General features: G+C 40.3%; 1 protein-coding gene across 11 annotated transcripts in view; it reads right to left on the bottom strand.

Annotated features, from left to right (window-relative positions):
- Positions 1-22,333, bottom strand: part of SYK (spleen associated tyrosine kinase) — a 124,421-nt gene that overhangs the window by 9,930 nt on the left and 92,158 nt on the right. For 9 of the 11 annotated variants that reach the window (XM_056525507.1, XM_056525582.1, XM_056525498.1 and 6 more), the window contains 4 exons: positions 4,911-4,986; positions 3,460-3,646; positions 2,628-2,837; positions 1,534-1,723 (listed from right to left, as the gene is read on the bottom strand). In XM_056525507.1, coding sequence (XP_056381482.1) covers positions 1,534-1,723; positions 2,628-2,837; positions 3,460-3,646; positions 4,911-4,986 — 663 coding nt within the window. The remainder of the gene's footprint in view (positions 1-1,533; positions 1,724-2,627; positions 2,838-3,459; positions 3,647-4,910; positions 4,987-22,333) is intronic. The other 2 variants (XM_056525557.1, XM_056525573.1) reach the window with 1 other exon arrangement.

The raw sequence follows: 22,333 nt of genomic DNA, 5'->3' as shown, positions 1-22,333 counted from the left end.
TGTTGAAGTTACACATATCTAGCCTGTAGTGTGAATACAGTTCTGGTGCATTATATATTGCTCTGCAAACACCTTCAGTATTTATTGCGCTGTTATCTCTGGCATTCAAAAAGCGTGTTCAAGTTGCACGTATCAAGCCTGTAGTGCTAACACAGTTCTGGTGCATTTCATATTGTTCCATAAACACCTTCAGTACTCATTGTGCTGTCAATCCTGCCACACAGAAATCGTGTTGAAGTTACACGTATCTAGCCTGTAGTGTTAATACAGTTCTGGTGCATTTAACATTGTTCCGAAAACACCTTCAGTACTCATTGTGCTATCATGTCTGCCATGCAAAAGGCATTCAAAGTGTTGCAATTTAGATATGACAATATGGTTGGTGAAAATTCACCCAAAAAGGATAAAAGTAAACAAAATAAAAAATGTGTCTACTGTACAACTGTCTAACTGTACAATAGTCACATCAGTTAGCCACCAGCCCATCACCTTCCTGACACTACCAGTCCGCCATCTCATGCTGTACGCTAGTGACATTTGTCCTCCATCTCATGCTGTATGCCTGTGACATCTGTCCTCCATCTCATGCTGTACAATAGTGACATCTGTCCGCCATCTCATGCTGTACGCTAGTGACATCAGTCCGCCATCTCCTACTGTATGCTAGTGACACCTGTATGCCATCTCATGCTGTACAATAATAAAATCAGTTAACCTCCAGTTCACCATCTTCCTGCCACTACCAGTCCACCATCCCATGCTGTACGCTAGTGACATCTGTCTTCCATCTCATGCTGTACGCTATTAACATTACTCAGCCACCACCTGCTGTATGCGGGGAACTAGTGTAACACCAATCCCCTTTTACCCTACTTCCAGCCAGACCTATACATACACAACCCATCATCCCCAGAAAAGGGATAATTTTTTCGGCTTTTCATACAAGAGCTATTTCTTCTTCAGTCTTCACTATTTTAGAACGCCAATTCTGCTGCTACTCCCAAAAAAAGGATAATGTTTGGCACGTTGGGATAAAGCCGGCGTGTGCATATTAACACCGGCAGGCATCTATCGAAATCCAGGGATAATTTATGCCACTTTATTTTGGTGTGAATAAGCCTAAAACATTTCTAACAGTTTTCAAAAGAGATTTACAGGTGTTAGGCAGTGTTATAAGCATGTTTAGGGGCTTATTTCATTGCCGGTTCGAGTCATACCGAGCCTAGCTGAAATTGCGATTTCCGAAAAGTTTGGCGACTCCGATGAACCAAACTTTTCAAAAGTTTGCTCAACTCTAATCCTTATAATTAAAATATATTTGTGTATGTTTCACTTTTGGTTCCTGCAGAATTTCTTCCCAAAAACAGATTGAAATATCAATTAAACTACTATAATGTAGGTATACTTGTAAAAAAAAAAAAAAAAGTTAAAAAAATTAAATGTGTCAAAAGCATCCCTCTTCCATTTGAGGACTGTCAGTTATTTCTATCACAAATGATATTAGGATACATTTCATTGGCATTTACAACTTACTTTATAGTAATTTTCATCAGAACCAATTGCTTTGGAAAGCCCAAAATCACTAATTTTGGCATAATGTTGAGTCACCAAAAGCACATTTCTTGCTGCCAAATCCCTGTGGACAAAATTTTTTTCTTCCAAGTACTTCATCCCCATCGAAACTTGATGGACGAGTTCTGTTAAATTTTTTTCGGAAAGATCCCTAAATATCATAGTAAAAATAAAAAAAATTCATGAAAAAGAGCTAAACAAAATGTAAAACATAACGCATAAACATTTGTTTTAATACTGCATGCTAGCATTGTAATAAACAAAAGATTAGACTAGAAATCTACTAAATCTCCAGCAATATCATCAGAGATGGTAGTGACATCCAGTGCTTCTGTCATTTTTAGCATTGTGCACCCATTTCACTCTGTTTGGAGGCGCTTACCATTTTTTTTTTTGTATTATATTCCTTGTATGTGTTATACAATCTTGTTGTTGTTATTCACAGAAACTGCATCTCCTAATTCCTTTTTAGGCGAATTTCAGGCATTAAAGAATGCTGATACTGACACCTTTACTGCTTAGACCACTGGCATTACAGACTTTTCTTTTTCACTACTCTAGACCACCAGTGATACAAATAATAACCCCCTCACTGCCCGAGATCACCAGAGTTGCAGACAACAACTCTCACTGAACTAGACATTGATACTGTTTAATGCTATTTTCTTGACTGAAAATAGATTAATTTACAGGCCACAAAAAAATGCATTTATACTGTGTACTGCAACATAGACCAAGCAAAGAGACAGCCCAATAAATAGTATATTATTACTTTATAGCACACAAGCAATAACAGTACAAGGCTAAAGACCCTACGCTATACATTGCATACGCTGCACTACTAAAACATTTTGACATCAGTCATTATATATGGCTGAATGCTATGTGACCCTATATACTGTATCTGTCTCAGATTTCAATCTGCAGAGGTCCCTCTCTCTTGCTACAAGGGCGATGTAGCTGGAGGTTGCCAAACATTTTCACTTGGGCCTTGGGTTATGCTCCTCGTTCCTAGAGCTTTTACTCCTGTGTTTGTTTTTTTTTTTTAAGCATACCTGTTTTTGGTTAAAAATTTATTCAAGGGTCCAAGTTCTGCCAGTTCCATCACCAACATCCAGGCGTCAGATTCACAAATGCCAATCATTCTAACAATATATGGGTTATCCAATTGCTGCATCACTGTTGCTTCTCTTACGAGTTCTTCTTGAACAGAAGGATCATTGCCATCATTTTTAAGAATTTTAACTGCAACTTTTCTTTCAGTTCTGAAGGTATTGACAGAATATTGTTAAATCAGGGTTCAGACTTTTGTACATGAAAACTAAATATGTAACTAAAAAAAAAATTTAATGGTGTTTGCCGCTATAATATATCTTAACCCTTTCATGAAGACCTTTTTATTGTAGCAAATTTCTGCCTTTCGAAGTGCCGCATTGAAAATTATTTTTAATTCTTAGTCCACCCTAAAATGTTGTTTTTGTTTTTATTGCAGTGTGGATTTTTTGTTTTAATTTTTTTACTTTAAGGCCCTTTTACACAGAGCATTGGCCAAATAAACATTCTTAGGAAACATTGCCCTATATAGAAAGCCCAAGCAATCTTTTTTGCGGAAATAAAAATCATTGTTTATCAGCAGCAAATCTTCCTGGGTAAACATTAGCTGTGCTGCTGACAATAATAGAAGTGAATGGTTGCAAAAATGTGGGGCCCTTGACTTACAGCAATGGGGTCACTACAATGAGCGATTTGATTTGAATATAAACCATCAGCGCTCATTAATATGCAATAACCTAAGCTAATCTATTTTGATGGTGGCAGTCTAGACATTGTAGTAAAGTGTACATGCAATAATCAACGAATGAGGAATCATATATCTTGAATACCTACTTTGTCATTTTTAAAGTCCCTTTTTTCACAGTTCCAAAATTTCCAGCACCTAGTTCAATTTCATCTAATGTAAGTTGTTCTCGTTTTATTTTGACAGTTTGAGCCCTTAGCTCATCGGGATCTTCATATATTCCACGATAGACATCAGTGTCCATTGGCATTGAATGCACTGATGATTCTGTACCTGCTGGTATAAAGTTACAGGCATAACCGTGTTGTAAATGACCTTTTATCTCCCACTGCTCCACCGCTGACACTTCCATGGTTGGTCTATATTTACATTGCATTAGCTGTACACACTGACATCACAGTTGTAGCTAGTCCAGGGTGTTGCCTCCTTTGGTGAGGGGGTGCAACAACTCTGATGTGTCAGTTATACACTTACTGTAAATAAACACATTTCTACTATATAAACCTCAAATCAGACCCATTTTATTTTCACAAACCAGATACCAAAATTATCAGACTCAAAGGGAACCTGTACGCATGAATATTGTGCTAAAACCTTCCACAGCACATAATAAGTACAGTACTTTGCCAATGATTATTGCTTTGCCCTTGTTACCGCCCTTCAGTCCTGATATTTGTAGAATATAACATATTTACGGAAATTAAGTTTAAGTAGTCATTGGGGCAGGCAGCTGCTGGGAACCAGTAATATTGTCACCGCTGTAATAATGTCTATTGAGGTGTAATTGACAAGCCGCACTACGCCTACATCATCCTTCCCTCTCCCAGCGGCAGCTTCTCCATTACACTACACCTGCACCCAAACACAGAAGACTTTGGATGAGTGTTGACAGATACATGGTGAGAAACTGGTATGGGAGAGAAAAAAAAGATGTATACGTAGTGAGGCTTGTCAGCTGTGAATACTGTAGATGACTAAATTCTGGCTAGAGTACTTACACTGAATGACTACAGTACTTACACTGAATTTGCATACTACAGCATGTGCCAGATTAAAACTTTATTTTCTACCGAGATTAAAGGGCAGTAATAAAAAAAAGTTTTATTGGCAAACTACTGTTGCGGGCAGTTTTAGCGCAAAATCCACAAAATTAACAGACCCTGGACCTGCCCCTTTCCTTTTTTTTAAATAAAACTGCACAGACCATTTTATTACCAGTCTTGGGTCTTGGCTCATTTCACCTTCAGGATGCTTTATGCCCCTTAAACACAACGCCTGAAACCCATTCCTGTGCGTGGCATAGGTGGTGGGATGCAATGATGTCTGCTTGTATCAACCACAGAGGACCCCAGTGCCTTGGGGCCTGCATCCACAGCATGGCTGGGGATGCATATACAATTAAAATTGGGTTCAAAGTACCCCAGTGTCTACAAGAGGAAGCTTGGGAACACTGTTTAAAGCTAAATGAATTGTACTTTAATATGCAGTCATTTGGAAGACATTACCTTTTGTTGGGCTGTATATGGAAATTGTAACCTACCTCTCTCACTTGGTCTTATTCTGGACACATAAGGGTTTGATGAAGAAACACTTTCACTTCGTGAAAGACTAACAGCCTGGTAGAATAAGTATAAATAGTGAATATAAAATAGTGTAAAACTGCTTAATATCATAATCACTTCCTAAAACTGTAAATAAACAGTCCTCAACAATTCAAATATGAGGACAATCAAATATGAGGACAATCAAATAGTTGATTTGTTTTCATTGATGACATTCTCAGGATAGGCCATTGATATTTGATCGGGCTTTCCATGACTTTATTATTGATGACCGATCTTGAGAATAGGCCACTAGTATCTGCTTAATGGGGTTCTGACACCTGATACCCCCCTCAGCTGGTCCACGGAGCAGAACACTGTACACTGTGAACTGATCAGAGAGCCTCAGCTCCGTTCATTATTCAGCGATTGTGTAAAGTTACTGCAGCAACACATCATGGTCACTACACAATGAATGGAGCTGAGGATTCTGGCTCCGTTCACAGTGTACACAGCTCTGACTAAAACAGGTATGCAAGGATGTCAGAACATGACCAAACAGATATTGATGGCCTATTCTAGTCCGGGTAAGCCCTTTTAAGACCCATAGGTTCCTAAAGAACAGTGCGTAGGAATAGTTGTAAAGTACCACTTATGTAACAATCTAAATAAAGATTCTTGTAGTATAAGCAATGCTGAATGTGTATTATAAAGCAGATATATTTTTAATTGATCTGAACACTTACGATAGAATAGATCACAAATGCATGCACAAGGAAATGGTTTGCACTCTTAAAACAGAATTCATTACCTTCATACTGGTATGTACTTCCATACCTGGTTACATGGACTCACTATTTGCTTTATAGTAGTAGTAAATAATCATAGTAATATTCATGATCATTAACACAATAGTAATGAGAATTTTTGTACATTTATAGGGACTATAAAGAGTATGCACGGGTAACATGTTTTATTGTGTTACAACATTGAATCCCTGCAGATTTAGCTTTTTTCGACATCAGTTAATAGAAATCACTTCATTCTTTACACATATTCATAGGTTATCACAGATCACATTTATCCAAAAATCAAGTGAGGGAAGCTATATAAACTGGCTCTTTGTATAGAGATCATTTAACCATATTTTTCAAGGAGCCCTCACACTGTGCATACTTTTTTGGGTCCTGGCATGTTCCTTCACGCATAAAAAATAATTGAATAGATTTGTGACTTCTATGAAAGACCAGAACCATCACTAAAGGGCCAACTGGATATGTAATTCACATATAAAAAAATGAAAGTAAAAAATAAGTATAACACCATGTGCTATCAGAACAATGAGCAGAAAGGTCATTGGTATGAGTTTCAAAATACTGAAGACCACGAAAAACACTTACTATAACATACAGTGGTAACAGCTCATGCTGGTGGTGCTAGTCTGCAGCAGGCCCTGGAAGTCTTGTGGTGGTAAAGGGAAAATGAATGCAATACAAATGAGGTAATTTGGAGATAGTAACCAATCAGATCGCTTCTTTCATTTTTGAAAAGGCCTCTGAAAGATGAAAGAAGCAATTTGATTAGTTGCTATGGGTAACTCAGCAACTTTTCCTCTGGACAGGTTTTGATAAATCTCCCCCTATATCTTCAGCAAAGATTTCTTTACCAGGAAGGTTCGGAAGCCAAACGTAAAGGCCAAAGCTACACAGGGAATGGCTTACATGACCATAGACCCCTGCAGATCTATCGAACCAAATGTAGAACAACATAAAACTTTTGTCAAGTTCTGTTCACTATATATAAGTTCCCATGTAATGGATTAGCAAAATTCAGTGGCAACAAAATGGATAAAATCTTTCATAAATTTCAGAATTTCAGAACAGAACTTTGATTACGGTAGTTAGAATTGTAACTGTGGGTATCACTCCTTACAATATAGGGGTAAGATCCCCAGCAAAGTCTGTATAAGACACATTCAGATTTTACAACAGATTCAGTGCAGTTTCACTGCAAACCCAAAAATGGATTTGGTCTTTTTTTGTGTAGTTGTACTTTTGGATACTGATGGCAAAATATGGCCATATTACAGTCACATAAATGTAGCCATGTTTTCTATAAACTAATATGGAGCTGAGGCGGTGGGAAACATTCCCTGAAAACATACTTACCTAGCCTCTGTCTCTCACAACCCTTGCTCACCTCCATATGTTCACCTAATTTTCTCTCTTCTTCAAGCTTGGAGACTAGTGCTTGGAGCAAGACCTGCTGGCTGTGCCAAGCCCTTGCTGAGAAAGGACACCGCTGCAGCCAGTGCTTGCCTAAGTTTGCAGATCCTGTTTTGTCCACTCATTTTGGAAGCAAGAAGAAGAGAGACAAGAGGGAGGGGAGACAAGACGGAGGGGAACAGGAGTTGCGGGAGGGGGAGGGGCAGTGGGGGAATGGGGCTAGGTAAGTATAATTTTTTTTTTACCCTTGCCCCAGCACCATATTAGTTTATAAGAAAAGAGTGGCTACCCCATTAATGTCCTGCAGCAACCAATTTAGACTCCAGGGCAGAATTAATTAAAGTTTACGCTTGTTGAAGATCGGCAAAATGTTTGCGCAAGCCAAGATAAACTTTTGACTAATCTGCACAGTACTCAATAGGCGGCGGCACAGATGGGGCATTGCTTCACACAAAAGGAGCCTTTGTACCAAACACACCAAATTTATAACAGTTTATACCCACTAGCAGGTGTAAAGTGCAGTTGAAATAAAAAATCTACCAGCAGGTGTAAATTGTAGTAAATTAGACCTGCAAGGTGGCCATACCCTCTTCATGTAAAGCCACCCCCCTGCACTAAGCCCCACCCTATTGGAAAGTTAAGGTAAATTATTGCAAAACTTTTTTTTTCCTTTTTACGATATTGCAAGATAACTGTCCCCTCTACTGTGTTTGCTGAAAGGTGCAATAATACAAATGCTGAGATAAAGATGGGGAATAGTTCTGCATCCAATTATTTTGTGTCTGCGATTAATCTTTTTTAGAGATTTACACTCATTTACAGAAAAAGATAAATAATGCACCCAGGTAGAAATGTTCGATTGCTCCAAAACTACTAAAAGTACTTAAAAATGTTCTTGGTGTGATATTGTTGACTGCAATACACCTCTACAATGCACTCAAATGCAGTTTGCGAGGGGGCACATCTGTACTGTCCCAGTACCAGTTGTCCAGCTACTATCCACAAGAAGCAGTTGTGTGGCTAAGGAAAAAATGGTTGGTTTTCTGTATAAATGTGTGAGTACTAGTAGTTTGTTTGCCAATGTATCTATGTGCATTGCAACATATCAATTGCATTCACTGTCATGAGTATTAAGGGTAAACATCTGGGCATTATTGTATAACAGATGAATGATGCCATTTTGGTGAATTGGATGAAGAATGGGTTGATGACAAGGGTAATAGTCCATGATATGTTACATGGCTAAGGGGTGTAACCAACCCTTTGTAAACCCCATTATGTCATTTTTTAAATTAAGTTGTTCCCTTACATAAAGCCCAGGAATGATACTTCTGGTAGCCAGGTTTTTGGTGAACAACTGTAACTTTACTTAACTTCCTATGCAGTACATGTACTTGAAATGTTGCTTAGTGAAGTACAGCTTTGTAGTACAACTTTAAACTCATTAGAATCAGGTTCTAGTGACTGTTCCTTTAAGATGATGTGACTTTTGCAGGAAATATTTTTATTTTTAGAGAAATATGACTTTTGCTCTTGAGAATGTCTAATGCAGATGCAGACAAATGTGTGACCCTAGCTTCATGCATGTCCTATTTACTTGAGGTGGACTGAACAAGTATTTTCACAGGGGTGAACCGTGGCTAAAGGGATTTTAGAATTCCACTCCACTTACATTTGTGGCAAACTGTGAAAGTACAAACGGTGAGAAGCGTATCCAATTGAAATTCCCCAGACTTAACAGATGGGCACTGGTCCAACCAGAGAAAAAACTAGATCCATTGAAGACAACTTAACTATGCTACTATACCCCTTGCTAATGATCTAAATAATCCTTGCAGTGGGAATTTTCTGTCTAGGTAACAGTCTTGAACTTGCTTGTAGACAGGACTAGTGAAAATTTGGCATATTTGTTGGAGGTGTGCCTGAAAATCGCTATACTTAGGCTCACAGGAATGTGAATTGCTTAAGCCAAGCGTCTGACTCAATTAACTAGAGATTAAATAGCCTAGCATACCCTGATCCCCTTCTCCTTTTCCTGAGACATGTGAGTTTATAGTTTGATTGACAATTTAGGGAATCAGTCAATTGGTTGTGAACTAAATATAAGGTGATAGTTGTGATTTTATTACAAGACCGGAGGCTCATATTATGCTAATTCTTCTTTACTAGCCCATATAGCAGCAAATTAAGGGTTAAAGAAAAAACATAGTGTAATCATGCGTACAATATATGTAAACAGCCAATCATATCAAGGCAACATAAGATATATGGTAGAGTCCCAACTGAAACCTCCTCCTTGCTGCTCATTTCATAAGTTAAGTTGCTGGGAAATTTTCTATGTATTTATTCATATATTGTTGTCTATTTTACTTATTTATATTTTTATATTTTTAAATATATATTGACTTATTTATTTATTTCATCCATTATTTTGTACCTTTATTATATATATATATATATATATATACATATATATATATATTATATATATATATATATATATATATATATATATATATATATTTGTTTTGTTTATATTTATTATATTGTACTTATACATATAATTTTTCATATATATAAATATATATATATATATATATATATATATATATATATATATCATCTTTATTGCTCTTTTTATTACTCCTTTTTCTCATTATATGTATTCATTTATATTTACATCTTTTTCTATCCCTATTTGATTATTTTTCATTTATTGCTTTACTTTTTTACGGTTCAGCTCCATTCCTATCTATCATTATCCCCCTTTTTCATTCTTTTATTTCTTTCACTATATCCTTAATAAAATACATTGTTCATCTTATTTTCTATTCCCCCCTTTGTACTTACGGTACTTGGTTTTGCCCGGTTTCCAGCGCTGCTCCATACGTATGCTCTCTTCCATTAACTTCAGTGTCCCAAGTTCATTGCTGTGTGACACAGTTGTATTTTCTCCGGTGGTCTCGCGAGATTTGTTGCACAGCTACTTATTAGTTGTTACACAGATACATTATTGCATTCAGGTGCGGGAGCTTCTGAATAGTGATACGCTGCTGCCTCTCTCTGGCCCTTTTCTTTCCCTACATCTAGTATTTATTTTAGATAAATTAGCAGGTGCATTTTGCCTGATATTTCTGCAATATATATATATATATATATATATATATAGTAAATTTGAGTAGCAGTGTTAGTCCAGTGATGCAGATGCAAATCATAAAATGTTGCAGTATCTTGTAATGCCTTTTTTATTGGACTAACAGAATTTTGTAGAGACAAGCTTTCGGGATTCCTCCCTTTATCAAGTTCAAAGCAAATCTAAGCTCACAAGTAGAAGACACAGGTTACATCTCACAAATATGCAGGGGTTAAGACAGTAGAAGACACAGGTTACATCTCACAAATATGCAGGGGTTAAGACTTAACCCCTGCATATTTGTGAGATGTAACCTGTGTCTTCTACTTGTGAGCTTATTTTTGCTTTGGACTTGATAAAGGGAGGAATTCCGAAAGCTTGTCTCTACAAAATGCTGTTAGTCCAATAAAAAAGGTATTACAAGATACTGCAACATTTTATGATTTGCTTCTATATATATATATATATATATATATATATATATATATATATATATATACAGTGATCCCTCAACTTACAATGGCCTCAACATACAATAGTTTCAACATGCAATGGTCTTTTCTGGACCATTGTAACTTGAAACCAGACTCAACATACAATGGTACAGCCAGTCCAGATCTGTGAAACGTGTCAATGGCCGGAAGAACTGACCAATCAGAATGGGCATGTACTGGTAAAACCCCTGTATTACTGAAGCGTATGCACTGACTGGTGTCTGGTAGTGCCCCCTACAGTACAGGGAGGTATTACATGTTCTGTATTACTCTTTACCTGTGCCAGGGTTAGCTGCTCCTTTGGACACAAGGTGAGGGCGGCTCCATGTTACTTTTTTTTTAGGACATTGTGTACTGTACAGGACCCTGAAGAAGCTCCTGTCCTCAACATAGATAGTGATTACAGCTCCTAGCAGATCTGTATTACTTTTATATGTAAGGATTTGCTTTATCTGTATTAGTTATTTACTTATTTTTCTTTAATCCTCACTTTTTCCTATTTTTGGATGACATTTTGGAGACTTCAGAACCAATTACCAGGTTTCCATAGAGTTATGGTCTCAACATACAATGGTTTCAACATACAATGGTCGTCCCGGAACCAATTAATATTGTAACTTGAGGGACCACTGTATATATATATATATATATATATATATATATATATATATATATATATATATGTATATATATATATATATATATATATATATATATGTATATATATATATATATATATATATATATATATATATATATTGGTTATTTATATTTTTACCTATTTATTTATTTATATTATTGACTTTATTAATATTTATATATTTTAATAATTTATATTTATTGATATTATTTATTATAAGTAGGTATTAATATAATTATCACATTATGGCCGATGAGGAAATGGACATTCCTTCCGCTGATATTAAGGAAGTCACTTATGTTAGTGAGGATCACATCCACTCACTTGTTACTGAGACTGTGAATAAATCTGTCCAGTCAGTCTGCACAGCAAAAATCCTCGAGAGCACATTTTTCAACTCCCTTTGATACATATTGATCGGCTGATGAGTCGTCCTCTCATTTAGCTAAAGGCTTCTAAAAAAGTGGTAAGGTGTCACATAAAAGGCATCATTGTCAGGACGATTACTTTGATCATTGTCACTCCGAGCGCTCGCGGCATGCCTCTTCATGCAGCGCTCTGGTCGGCACCGCTGACCACGAGCGCTGCTCCCGTGTCTCCGGAGGGGACATGTCCGCTCTCGGATCGCGCCCCATGTCTCTCGCCTGCCCCATCCTCCTGCTCAGTCCCGGAATGCGCGGCCCCGCTCTCTAGGGTGCGCGCGCGCCGGGTCTCTCAGATTTAAAGGGCCAGTACACCATTTATTGGTGCCTGGCCCAATTAGTTCCAAGCACTCCCAACACTATAAAAACCCACTTCCCCTTCCTGTCCATGCCGGATCTTGTTGCCTTGTGCCAGTGAAAGCGTTCCTCCCGTGTGTCCTTTGCCTGTGTATCCAGACCCTTGCCGTTGCCCTTGACTACGAACCGTTGCTGCCTGCCCTGCCCTTCTGCTAAGTCTGACCTTGCCTTTTGCCTAGTCCTTTTGTACCGCGCCTGACTCAGCAGTCAGTGAGGTTGAATGACCTGGGGGTTACCTGCCGCTGCAAGTCCATCCCGCTTTGCGGCGGGCTCTGGTGAAAACCAGTAACCCCTTAGATTCCGTTCCCCTGGTACGGCCCACGCCATCACCTCACTGACATAGAGGATCCACTACCTGTGTTTACCTGCATACCACTCCGGATCGTGACAATCATTTATCTAAAAAATATGCTATTGATACAAGGGATCAAGTTACTCATGACAGCGCTCATAAAAAGTGCAGCAAATAATCTGGTGTTGTACCAACACACTCTAAACCCTCAAACCATGAGGAAGAACCATACAAACGGGCTCATAAGTCTACTAGAAATAAACCAGACTCATATGTTATTGCCTTCAGTGGCTCTTCCTCTGATTTGTCCGTTCATGATGACTCTGATCAAAACTCAGAATATAAGGACATTTCAGAGGACGAAGATGACCTTTTATCCTTACATGGCACCTCTGACACCTCTGATTCTCAGATTCTTGATTGCAAGGTGTAACACTCACGTTTCAGAAGACAGAAACACAGGGTGGATGTGGATCCGCTGGACCTGTGTTGCAGATGACTCAGACCGTACCAGGGAGCGGAGTCTAAGGTGCCGCTGGTTTTCACCAGAGCCTGCCGCAAAGCAGGATGGACTTGCTGCGGCAGGCGGCACCTAGGTCGCTACCCCTGGCACGGCTCGACCACACAGGCGGCTGAGGAGATGTGAGGCACAGGAGGGATAAGGCAGCTCGTAGTCTGGATAGCAGAAGGTCAGGACAGGTGGCATAGTAGCGTAGTCAACACATAGTAGGAGGTCAGTAGGATTCAGATACACGGCAAGGCAATACTGAGGAATGCTTTCTCTAAGCCACAAGGCAACAAAGATCCATCAGGGGATTAAGGAGGAATTTATAAATAAGCCACAGGTGAATTACTCTAATGAGCGTGCTGGCCCTTTAAATCTTAAAGCTCCGGGGCGTGCATGCTAGGGGGCAGGGACACGCGTGCTGGACCAGAGAGGCAGAGGCGGAGGCAGGAGAAACGCCCAGAGAGTGGCGGACTGGGGCTCGCATGGGGGCGCATCCTGCGATGCGAGTCCCAGCCCCGTTGGCAGCAGTAGGTAAGGAGACCATGCGCTCACAGCCAGCTTCTGCGTCCGGAGCGCATAACATAACAGTACCCCCCCCCTTTGGTCTCCCCCTCCTTTTACGAGAGAGAAAACTCCTGAGAAGGTCACGGTCCAGGATATTCTCCTCATTCTCCCAAAATCTCTCCTCAGGACCGTGACCCTCCCAGTCAACCAAAAAAAATTGTTTACCTCTTACAGTTTTTGTCGCAAGAATCTGTTTAACTTTGTAGACGTCAGAAGAGCCGGAGACAGGTGTGGGGACGAGATTCTTCTGAGAGAACCGGTTTATGACAAGAGGCTTGAGGAGAGAGACGTGGAAGGAATTGGGAATATGTAATGTAGTAGGTAGACAGAGTTTGTAGGAGACAGGATTAATTTTTTTGTAGAATCTGGAGGGGACCAAGGTAGCGGGGACCAAGCTTGTAACAAGGGATCTTGAAGCGGATGTACTTGGATGAAAGCCACACCATGTCACAAGGAGAGAAGGAGGAAGGAGGTCTTCTACTTTTATCCACTAGCACCTTCATGCATGAAGAAGCCTGTGATAACGACTGTCGGGTTTGCCAGATGGTGGAGAAGTCACGGACCAGCTCATCAACAGCAGGCATACCGGAGGAGACTGGGAAAGGAAGAGGAGAACGGAGATGGAGTCCTTTGACAACAAAAAAGGGGGATGACCTTGTGGACTCAGAATCCTTATGATTATATGAGAATTTAGCCCAGGGTAGAAGGTCGACCCAATCATCTTGGCAAGCTGAAACAAGAGCCGAACATAAGTCTCAAGGATTTGATTAACTCCTTCCACGAGGAGGAGTGGTACCAGGCAGTCGTAAGGACGATGTGGAGGCAGAGACTCAGCCTGTTTCTTGCAGAAAACCTCAGATAAATCTTGGTAATGTGGTGGCAGGCCAGGTAAAGGAGGAAGATGGTTGGAGGCAAAAATGTTGACAGGATTGTCCCCAGCAAATTATTTCTCCGGTTCTTCAATCCAGTTGTGGGGAATGGCGTTGCAGCCAAGGAAGACCAAGAAGAATCTCAGAAGTACAGTGTTGCAGAGCATAGAATTCAATATTTTCTTTATGCGATACTCCCACTTGCATGACAAGAGATTCAGTACGGAAGTGAACCTTACAGTCCAGATTTTGTCCATGAACAAGGGCTTGGCAAGCCGAGTAAGGGGAAGAGGATACTTGTGGACTAAAGCTGCATCAATAAAGTCACTTGCTGATCCAGAATCGAAAAATGCTGTAGTGCTGAAGGAAAACTTGGTTGAAGCGAAGACTTGTACAGGAATAGTTAAGCATGAAGAGGTAGTTTTCACACCCAGGGACGCCTCTCCCATGTACCCTAGGTGCGGGTGAACAGTACAGTCCTTTAGGAAGTGCTCCTGGCTAGCACAATACAAGCACAAATTATCATTGCGTCATCATGATCTCTCCTGTTGTGTAAGGCAAGAACGATCTCCTAGTATAGCCTCTTCGGCAAGAGGCGCAGGAAACTGAAGAGGTGGACTTTGAAACATGGGTGCCAAGCGGGCAGGTTCCCTCTCTAAGTGCAGTTCCTGTTGTCTCTCAGCAAACCGCACATCAATGCGGGTGGCCAAGTGGATAAGTTCTCTCAAAGAAGATGGAGGATCACGTGCTGCAAGGGCATCTTTAATCCAGCTTGACAGTCCTTTTTTGTCGGCTGAGGAGATGCGAGGCACAGGAGGGATAAGGCAGCTCGTAGTCTGGATAGCAGAAGGTCAGGGCAGGCGGCACAGTAGCGTAGTCAAGACTTGGCAGGAGTTCAGTAGGCAGGCAGCAGAGGAGCAAGGTCAAAGTCACAAAGCAAGGGATCAGATACACAGCAAGATAATACTGAGGAACGCTTTCTCTAAGGCACAAGGTAACAAAGATCTGGCAGGGGAGTGAGGAATTTATAAATGAGCCACAGGTGAATTACACTAATGAGCGTCCTGGCCCTTTAAATCTTAAAGCTCCGGCGCGCGCTGGAGCAGAGAGGCAGATGCGGAGGCAGGAGAAACACCCTGGAGAGTGACGGACTGGGGCTCGAATGGGGGCGCGTCCCGTGATGTGAGTCCGAGCCCCATCGGCAACAGCAGGTAAGGGGACCATGCGCTCACGGCCAGCGTGTGTCTGAAGCGCATAACGAACACAAGGGTTTACCCTATTTTTACCCTGGTCAAATTAGACACCCCAGATCAGGTGAATTAGTGCCTCACCATAATGACGCTAAATACTTACAAGTTTGGTCCTTTAAATCCTGTCAAGAGAAATTATTGGACATGTTAGGGCCTCTTTCTAAAATGATGGATCTTTCTGAAGAAGCCATAGCTTCTAACAAACCCATTCAATCTCGTTCCCTATGCCATCTTCATATGCATTGGACTCTGTCCTTGTTAACAGATTTAGGGTTTCTAATCAATTTCAAGAAATCTGTTCTGACCCCATTCAGGGAAGTACAATTTTTGGGATTCTTTGTCAACACCAATCTGCAACCTTGAGCCTTCCTTCCAGGAGATTGAAGACTATTCGAAGAGAAATTCGCCCTGTTTTGAACAAACAAATTAATTCATTGAGAACCATTGCTCGCATAGTAGGTCTACTTTCAGCTTCGATACCGGCCATTTTTCCAGCTCCCCTTCACTACAGAGCCCTTCAATGTCTCAAAATACAGCTTTTGAGAGACATTCTAGGTTACACGGATTTGATATGTCTTACTCCAGAGACAAGGGATGAATTGATTTGGTGGTTGAACCATATAGAATCTTGGTCTAATTTTTATTCTTTTCCGGATCTTGTTATAGAATCCAACGCGAGATGCTTCGTTGAGGCGCTCACTGCGGTCCATTGTCCACAGGAGGAAAATGGTCCACAGAAGAATTATAATTGCATATCAATTGTCTAGAACTCCTGGCAGGATTTTTTGCCTTTAAAGAGTTTTTTCAAAGACAAATCTCATTGTTGTGTTCTTTTGAAGATGGACAACATTTCTGCGGTCCAGTATGTCAATTGTCTAGGTGGAACAAGATCAAAACTTCTATCAGACATTACAAAAGACTTTTGGCATTTCTGCTTGGACAAGAATATCGTCCTGAAAGCAGAATATCTTCAAGGTCTATCGAATTCGGTTGCGGACTGGAAGACCCGTTTCCTAACAGATTCTATCGATTGGCGCTAGGATCCTTACATTTTCTCTCAAAATGAACAATCTGTGGGGTCCTCTTCAAATGGACCTGTTTGCTTCTCAACTCAATTGCCAACTTCCAAAATGTTTCATTTGGCGTCCGGATCCGGAAGCATCAGGAGTGGACACATTCCGTCAACTTTGGCCACCAGGAACTCTTTATGCGTTTCCTCCTTTTGCAATGATTCCACGAGTTCTTCTCCAGACATGGATGTTGAAATCCAATCTGATCATCATAACCCCTTCATGGCCGACCCAATCTTGGCTCCCTCAGATCCTGGGAATATGCATAGATTTCCCTCGTCTTCTTCCTTGCTTCCAATCAATTATCTTAGATCCATCAGGGAATCCACACCCTCTTGTTCTTTCATAATCTCTACATTTCATTGCATGGCAGATTTTTGGTCTTCCTCATCTTTCGTCGACTTTTCTCAATCATCTAAAGAACTCCTATCAGGTGCTTGGGATCAGCTTACCGATCTGCTTGGAAACTTTGGGCTCATTGGTGCTCACAATGGGATTTGGATCCCTTTAATTCCTCTCTTTCATCTTGAATTTTCTTTCCACATCTTTTGATTCAGGAAAGGCTTATCGCACCATCAATGTCTATCGATCAGCTTTATCCTATTATCACACATTATTGACTCTTTACCTGTTGGCAAACACCCTTTAGTTTGTAGACTTATTAAAGGTATCAAATTTAGGAGACCTCCCTTATCTAGATACCAGTCTACTTGAGAAAAAAGAGGGACCGTGCCTCGTGTAATACCTAAGACACCAGATGGAGATGTGAAGTGAACAAACACCAGCCTTGCGGATGGCCGCTCACCTTGTAATGGATAATCAGCGCTTATAACCCCTAAAATTGGGGTTTCAATATGCTCTAGGTGGAGAAGAACTGCAGAGCCCAACAGGTCACAGGAGCAGGATATCCAGTCCTGTCTGAAGAATGTTAACTTGGGATGTTAACATTGTTCTATCATTTATTGACTCTCTTGGTGAGAATGACACTCTTTCTCTTAAGAATTTATCTTTCAAACTGACTATGCTATTATGTCTTATATCTTTCAAAAGAGTCTCTGTCATGCATTGGATGTATCACACAGACAATTCCCCCCTCATGGTGTCCAATTCCTTATTCACAGACGTACAAAAACTAATCTACAATCTGTTTTCTACCCAGTTTTTCCTTATAATGTCAATTTATGTGTGGTTCACTGTATACAGGTTTATGAACATAAAACAAAATCTTTTATACTTCCATCTTATTCTCAATTATTATTATCATATTGTAAACCTCATGCTCCAGTTATTCCCCCTACTCTGGCTAGATGGATTAGACAACTTATGTCTTTATCAGGCATTGACGGTTCTATTTTTCATGCTCATTCCACTAGGAGTGCTATGTCCACTAAGGTCTTCCAAGCCGGAGGTTCCTTATTGGACATTCTCGAAGCAGCCAATTGGTCCTCTGAGTCTACTTTTCGAACTTTATATTTTAAACCTTCTTCTCATGTTTCTATGTGTATACTGTAATTTATATATTTATGTGAATTTATTATTCTATAATGTATAGCTTTGAAAATGCATACTATGAGCTTCCAGTCTTGTAATCGATTGGGGATTTTCCTAGTCTTGATAATGGAAAATATAGATTTTATTAAAGACAGGAGGCGAATATTATCCCATTTATCATAATTTTTCCTCTCTTTTCAGCATAATTACTCCTAATGGAAGATTGTTTGTTTTCTGCTGTTCTGCCGTCTTATGGATGGATTCTTCATTGTAAGTTTCATACTCCCAGTTCCAGTTTTCTTTGTTGAACTACATATGTTTTTGGCAATTTAATCTTCGCTACAAAGAAGAGGATGTTTCAGTTGGGACCATATATCTTATGTTGCCTTGATGTGATTGGCTGTTTACATATATTGTAGTCATGATTACACTAAGTTTTTTGCACTGTACTATTTTTCTCTGACCCTTTATTTGCTGCTATATGTGCTAGTAAAGAAGAATTAGCATAATATGAGTCTCCTGTCTTGAATATAATCTATATTTTCCATCACCAGGACTAATAAAATCCCCAATTTTACAGTTATAGGGTGTATTAGGCATGCCCCTCATTGTGTAACATTTACACCTCCCGACTGTATAATCCTGTCCATCACCAAAAATTTACTACCATAGGTCCATTGAAAGCTGTTTCACAGAATCCTAGTGTCCAAAGGTCTCATCCCTACATGTTGCACTATGCCAAACATTGATTGGGTTCACAAGGTTTAGCTACACTACCCTGTCACCTGACCCAACATTTGAAGTACTACTACCCCTAGCTGTCCTTGTGTGCTACACATCACTGGACTGAGAGAAGCTCTCACATTATTTTGACTTAACATTGTTATCACACACATTATATATATATATATATATATATATATATATATATATATATATATGTATATATATATATATATATATATATATATATATATTATATACACTGCCCAAAAAAAAATAAAGGGAACACTAAGATAACACATACTAGATCTGAATGAATGAACTAATCATATGAAATACTTTCGTCTTTACATAGTTGAATGTGCTGACAACAAAATCACACGGAAATTATCAATGGAAATCAAATTTATCAACCCATGGAGGTTTGGATATGGAGTCACACTCAAAATCAAAGTGGAAAAACACACTACAGGCTGATCAAACTTTGATGTAATGTCCTTAAAACAAGTCAAAATGAGGCTCAGTTGTGTGTGTGGCCTCCACGTGCCCATATGACCTCCCTACAATGCCTAGGCATGCTCCTGATGAGGTGGCGGATGGTCTCCTGAGGGATGTCCTCCCAGACCTAGACTAAAGTATCCGCTAACTCCTGGACAGTCTGTGTAATGTGGCGTTGGTGGATGGAGCAAGACATGATGTCCCAGATGTGCTCAATCAGATTCAGGTCTGGGGAACAGGAGGGCCAGTCCATAGCATCAATGCCTTCCTCTTGCAGGAAATACTGACACACTCCAGCCACATGAGGTCTAGCATTGTCTTTCATTAGGAGGAACCCATGGCCAACCGCACCAGCACATGGTCTCACAAGGGGCAGTGCTCCTCCGGCTCCTCCTTGCACAAAGGCGGAGGTATCGGTCCTGCTGCTGGGTTGTTGCCCTTCTACAGCCTCTCCTGGTGTACTGGACTGTCTCCTGGTAGTGCCTCCATGCTCTGGACACTACGCTGACAAATACAGCAAACCTTCTTGCCACAGCTCGCATTGATGTGCCATTCTGGATGAGCTGCACTACCTGAGCCACTTGTGTGGGTTGTAGACTCCATCTCATGCTACCACTAGAGTGAAAGCACTGCCAGCATTCAAAAGTGACCAAAACATCAGCAAAGAAGTATAGGAACTGAGAAGTGGTCTGTGGTCACCACCTGAAGAAGCACTCCTTTATTGGTGGTGTCTTGCTAATTGCCTATAATTTCCACCTGTTATCTGTTCCATTTGCACAACAGCAATAGATGTACCAAGAATGGTGTTGGAAGCAAATGAATCTTCGAAATATTGAGCAGTTTATATACTGTATATCTCAATATTTGGAAGATTCATTTGATTCCAACAAGTTTCTTGGTACATCTATTTATTTTTTGTTTCAATTTAAAGGGTTCTTTAACCCTTTTGTTTCAATTTAAAGGCTTCAGTCTAGATCAAAGAAAATGCTCTAGATCTAGACTGTACTGTGATTCAATGTTGTGAGTCAATAAAACATGAAGAAGGCCAAGCTAGTATATACTTTTAAAAAGCACCTAGAGTAGAGCCTAAAGGCTAAATTTGTAAATGTCAAATTCAGGGTGGCCAGTAAAAAACCATTGACATATTGGAAAAAAAAACTGCATGGAATAGAGTGCATGTTGTGCATTTTTAAATATGCAGTTTTCTCAAAATAATAGTTAAAGATTTTTAAAGCAGATTGGGGTAAAAAATTTGTAAAATGATAGGGGGTACGACCAAGACCAATGATCTTCAGAATCTTGCGCCGACTCCTTTGTTTTGAATGAAGTGATGGCTCAGCACGTGCGATGCAGCTCCATTTAATATCTATGACTTGCAGAATGGCGCTTCGATAAACTTGCTTTGAATTAATTGTTTATGGAGCTGTCCGAGCTGCTGCCGATTACAGTGCTTGGCCATCTCCAGCAGCTTCATAGACAATGAACAAAGTTATTGGGGTGCAAATCTGGAGGTCGCTCTGGGTGGGGGCTGTCAGCGGTCGGACCACAGCAATCTCATACTCATCCCTATCCAGTGAATATAGAGTAAGTTCATTTAAGTCAGAAAACCCCTTGAATGAGAGTTTTTCCACAGCAGATCTTCCACATGTGAAAGTGGCTTTAAACATCTCTAAGCAAGTTGTTAGGGAGTTACAAGCTAAAAGCTAAGAGAATTTAGTAGTTAAACACACGGTTAGTAGGATTAAAGCAACATTGCTGGTTTCTGCAAGTGTTAAAGATTTAAAGGAGTACTGTGGCCAAATTTAACTTATCCCCTATCCAAAGCATAAGGCAAAGGTAGCTGATCGCGGGTGGTCCGACCCCTCCCCCCCCCCGCGCGATCTCCTGAACAAGACCCTGTTCCACTCAGTCAGTAGTGTGTGTCATCCATCTCTAGACGGTACGCGCTCCCTTCATTTTATTGTTCCGCCTAGAGCAGTGGTTTTCAACATTTTTTTGCCCTGAGTACCCCTTGACATTGCACCCCCATATTGAAGACATTTTGCAATGATCATAGTATAATACATATTCTTTACTTTCCTCTATAACAGGCGCCCTGTTCCTCTCCCTATCTCCTCAGTCCCCCGATTTACAGGTGACATCTTCTCTAACTGGAGTTGTTTACTTTTCTTTTCTTCACTATCTGGCCTAGATCGCCATTAAGATTTCTCCCATAGAAGACTACTCCACAGAACCAGCCAAACAAACATTTTAGGCTCCTTTCTGCAGTACAATACCCACCTATTTACAAACTCCCCATGTTTATTGTCACACACAGTAATAGTTCCCGCTTTGCATCCCCATAAATTTGTTAGGCCCCTTCTGTGTCCTCAAATATAGCTGTAGCCCCCCAAACTGCCCCCATAGTTGTAGGCCACCATACTGTCCCGCTTTGGTGCTCCACTGCTTCTCTGGTCTTGGGACCTATTGCTATGGCTTATAGAAGTAGGTCCCCGGTCTGCAGGGGCAGTGGAGCAACAAAACTGATAGTAGTTTCTGCCCACAGCAGCCCAGTGCCCATACTTCCCCTTTGCTGTCCTCCTGCCCCTCGGTGCAGTGACATCAGCCTACCATTTCTTTCAAAGTGTTCAGACCAGTAACCAGTGGCTGTGGCTACCATTACTGATTTTTTTTCAAGTACCCCCTGGAGAACTGCTAAGTACCCCTGGGGGAACTTATACCCCAGGTTGAGAACCACTGGCCTAGAGGTAGACGACAGGGGGTGGTCGGACCCCCTGCGATCAGCTACTTATCCCCTATCCTGTGGATAGGGGATAAATTAATTTTGGCCACAGTACTCCTTTAGGAACACAGTATGAAATGTTTATATAACACATCTTTTATGAA

The sequence above is a fragment of the Hyla sarda genome, chromosome 1 (assembly GCF_029499605.1).
Source record: "Hyla sarda isolate aHylSar1 chromosome 1, aHylSar1.hap1, whole genome shotgun sequence".
NCBI lineage: Eukaryota > Metazoa > Chordata > Amphibia > Anura > Hylidae > Hyla > Hyla sarda.
This window is presented reverse-complemented; position numbering and strand designations above follow the sequence as displayed.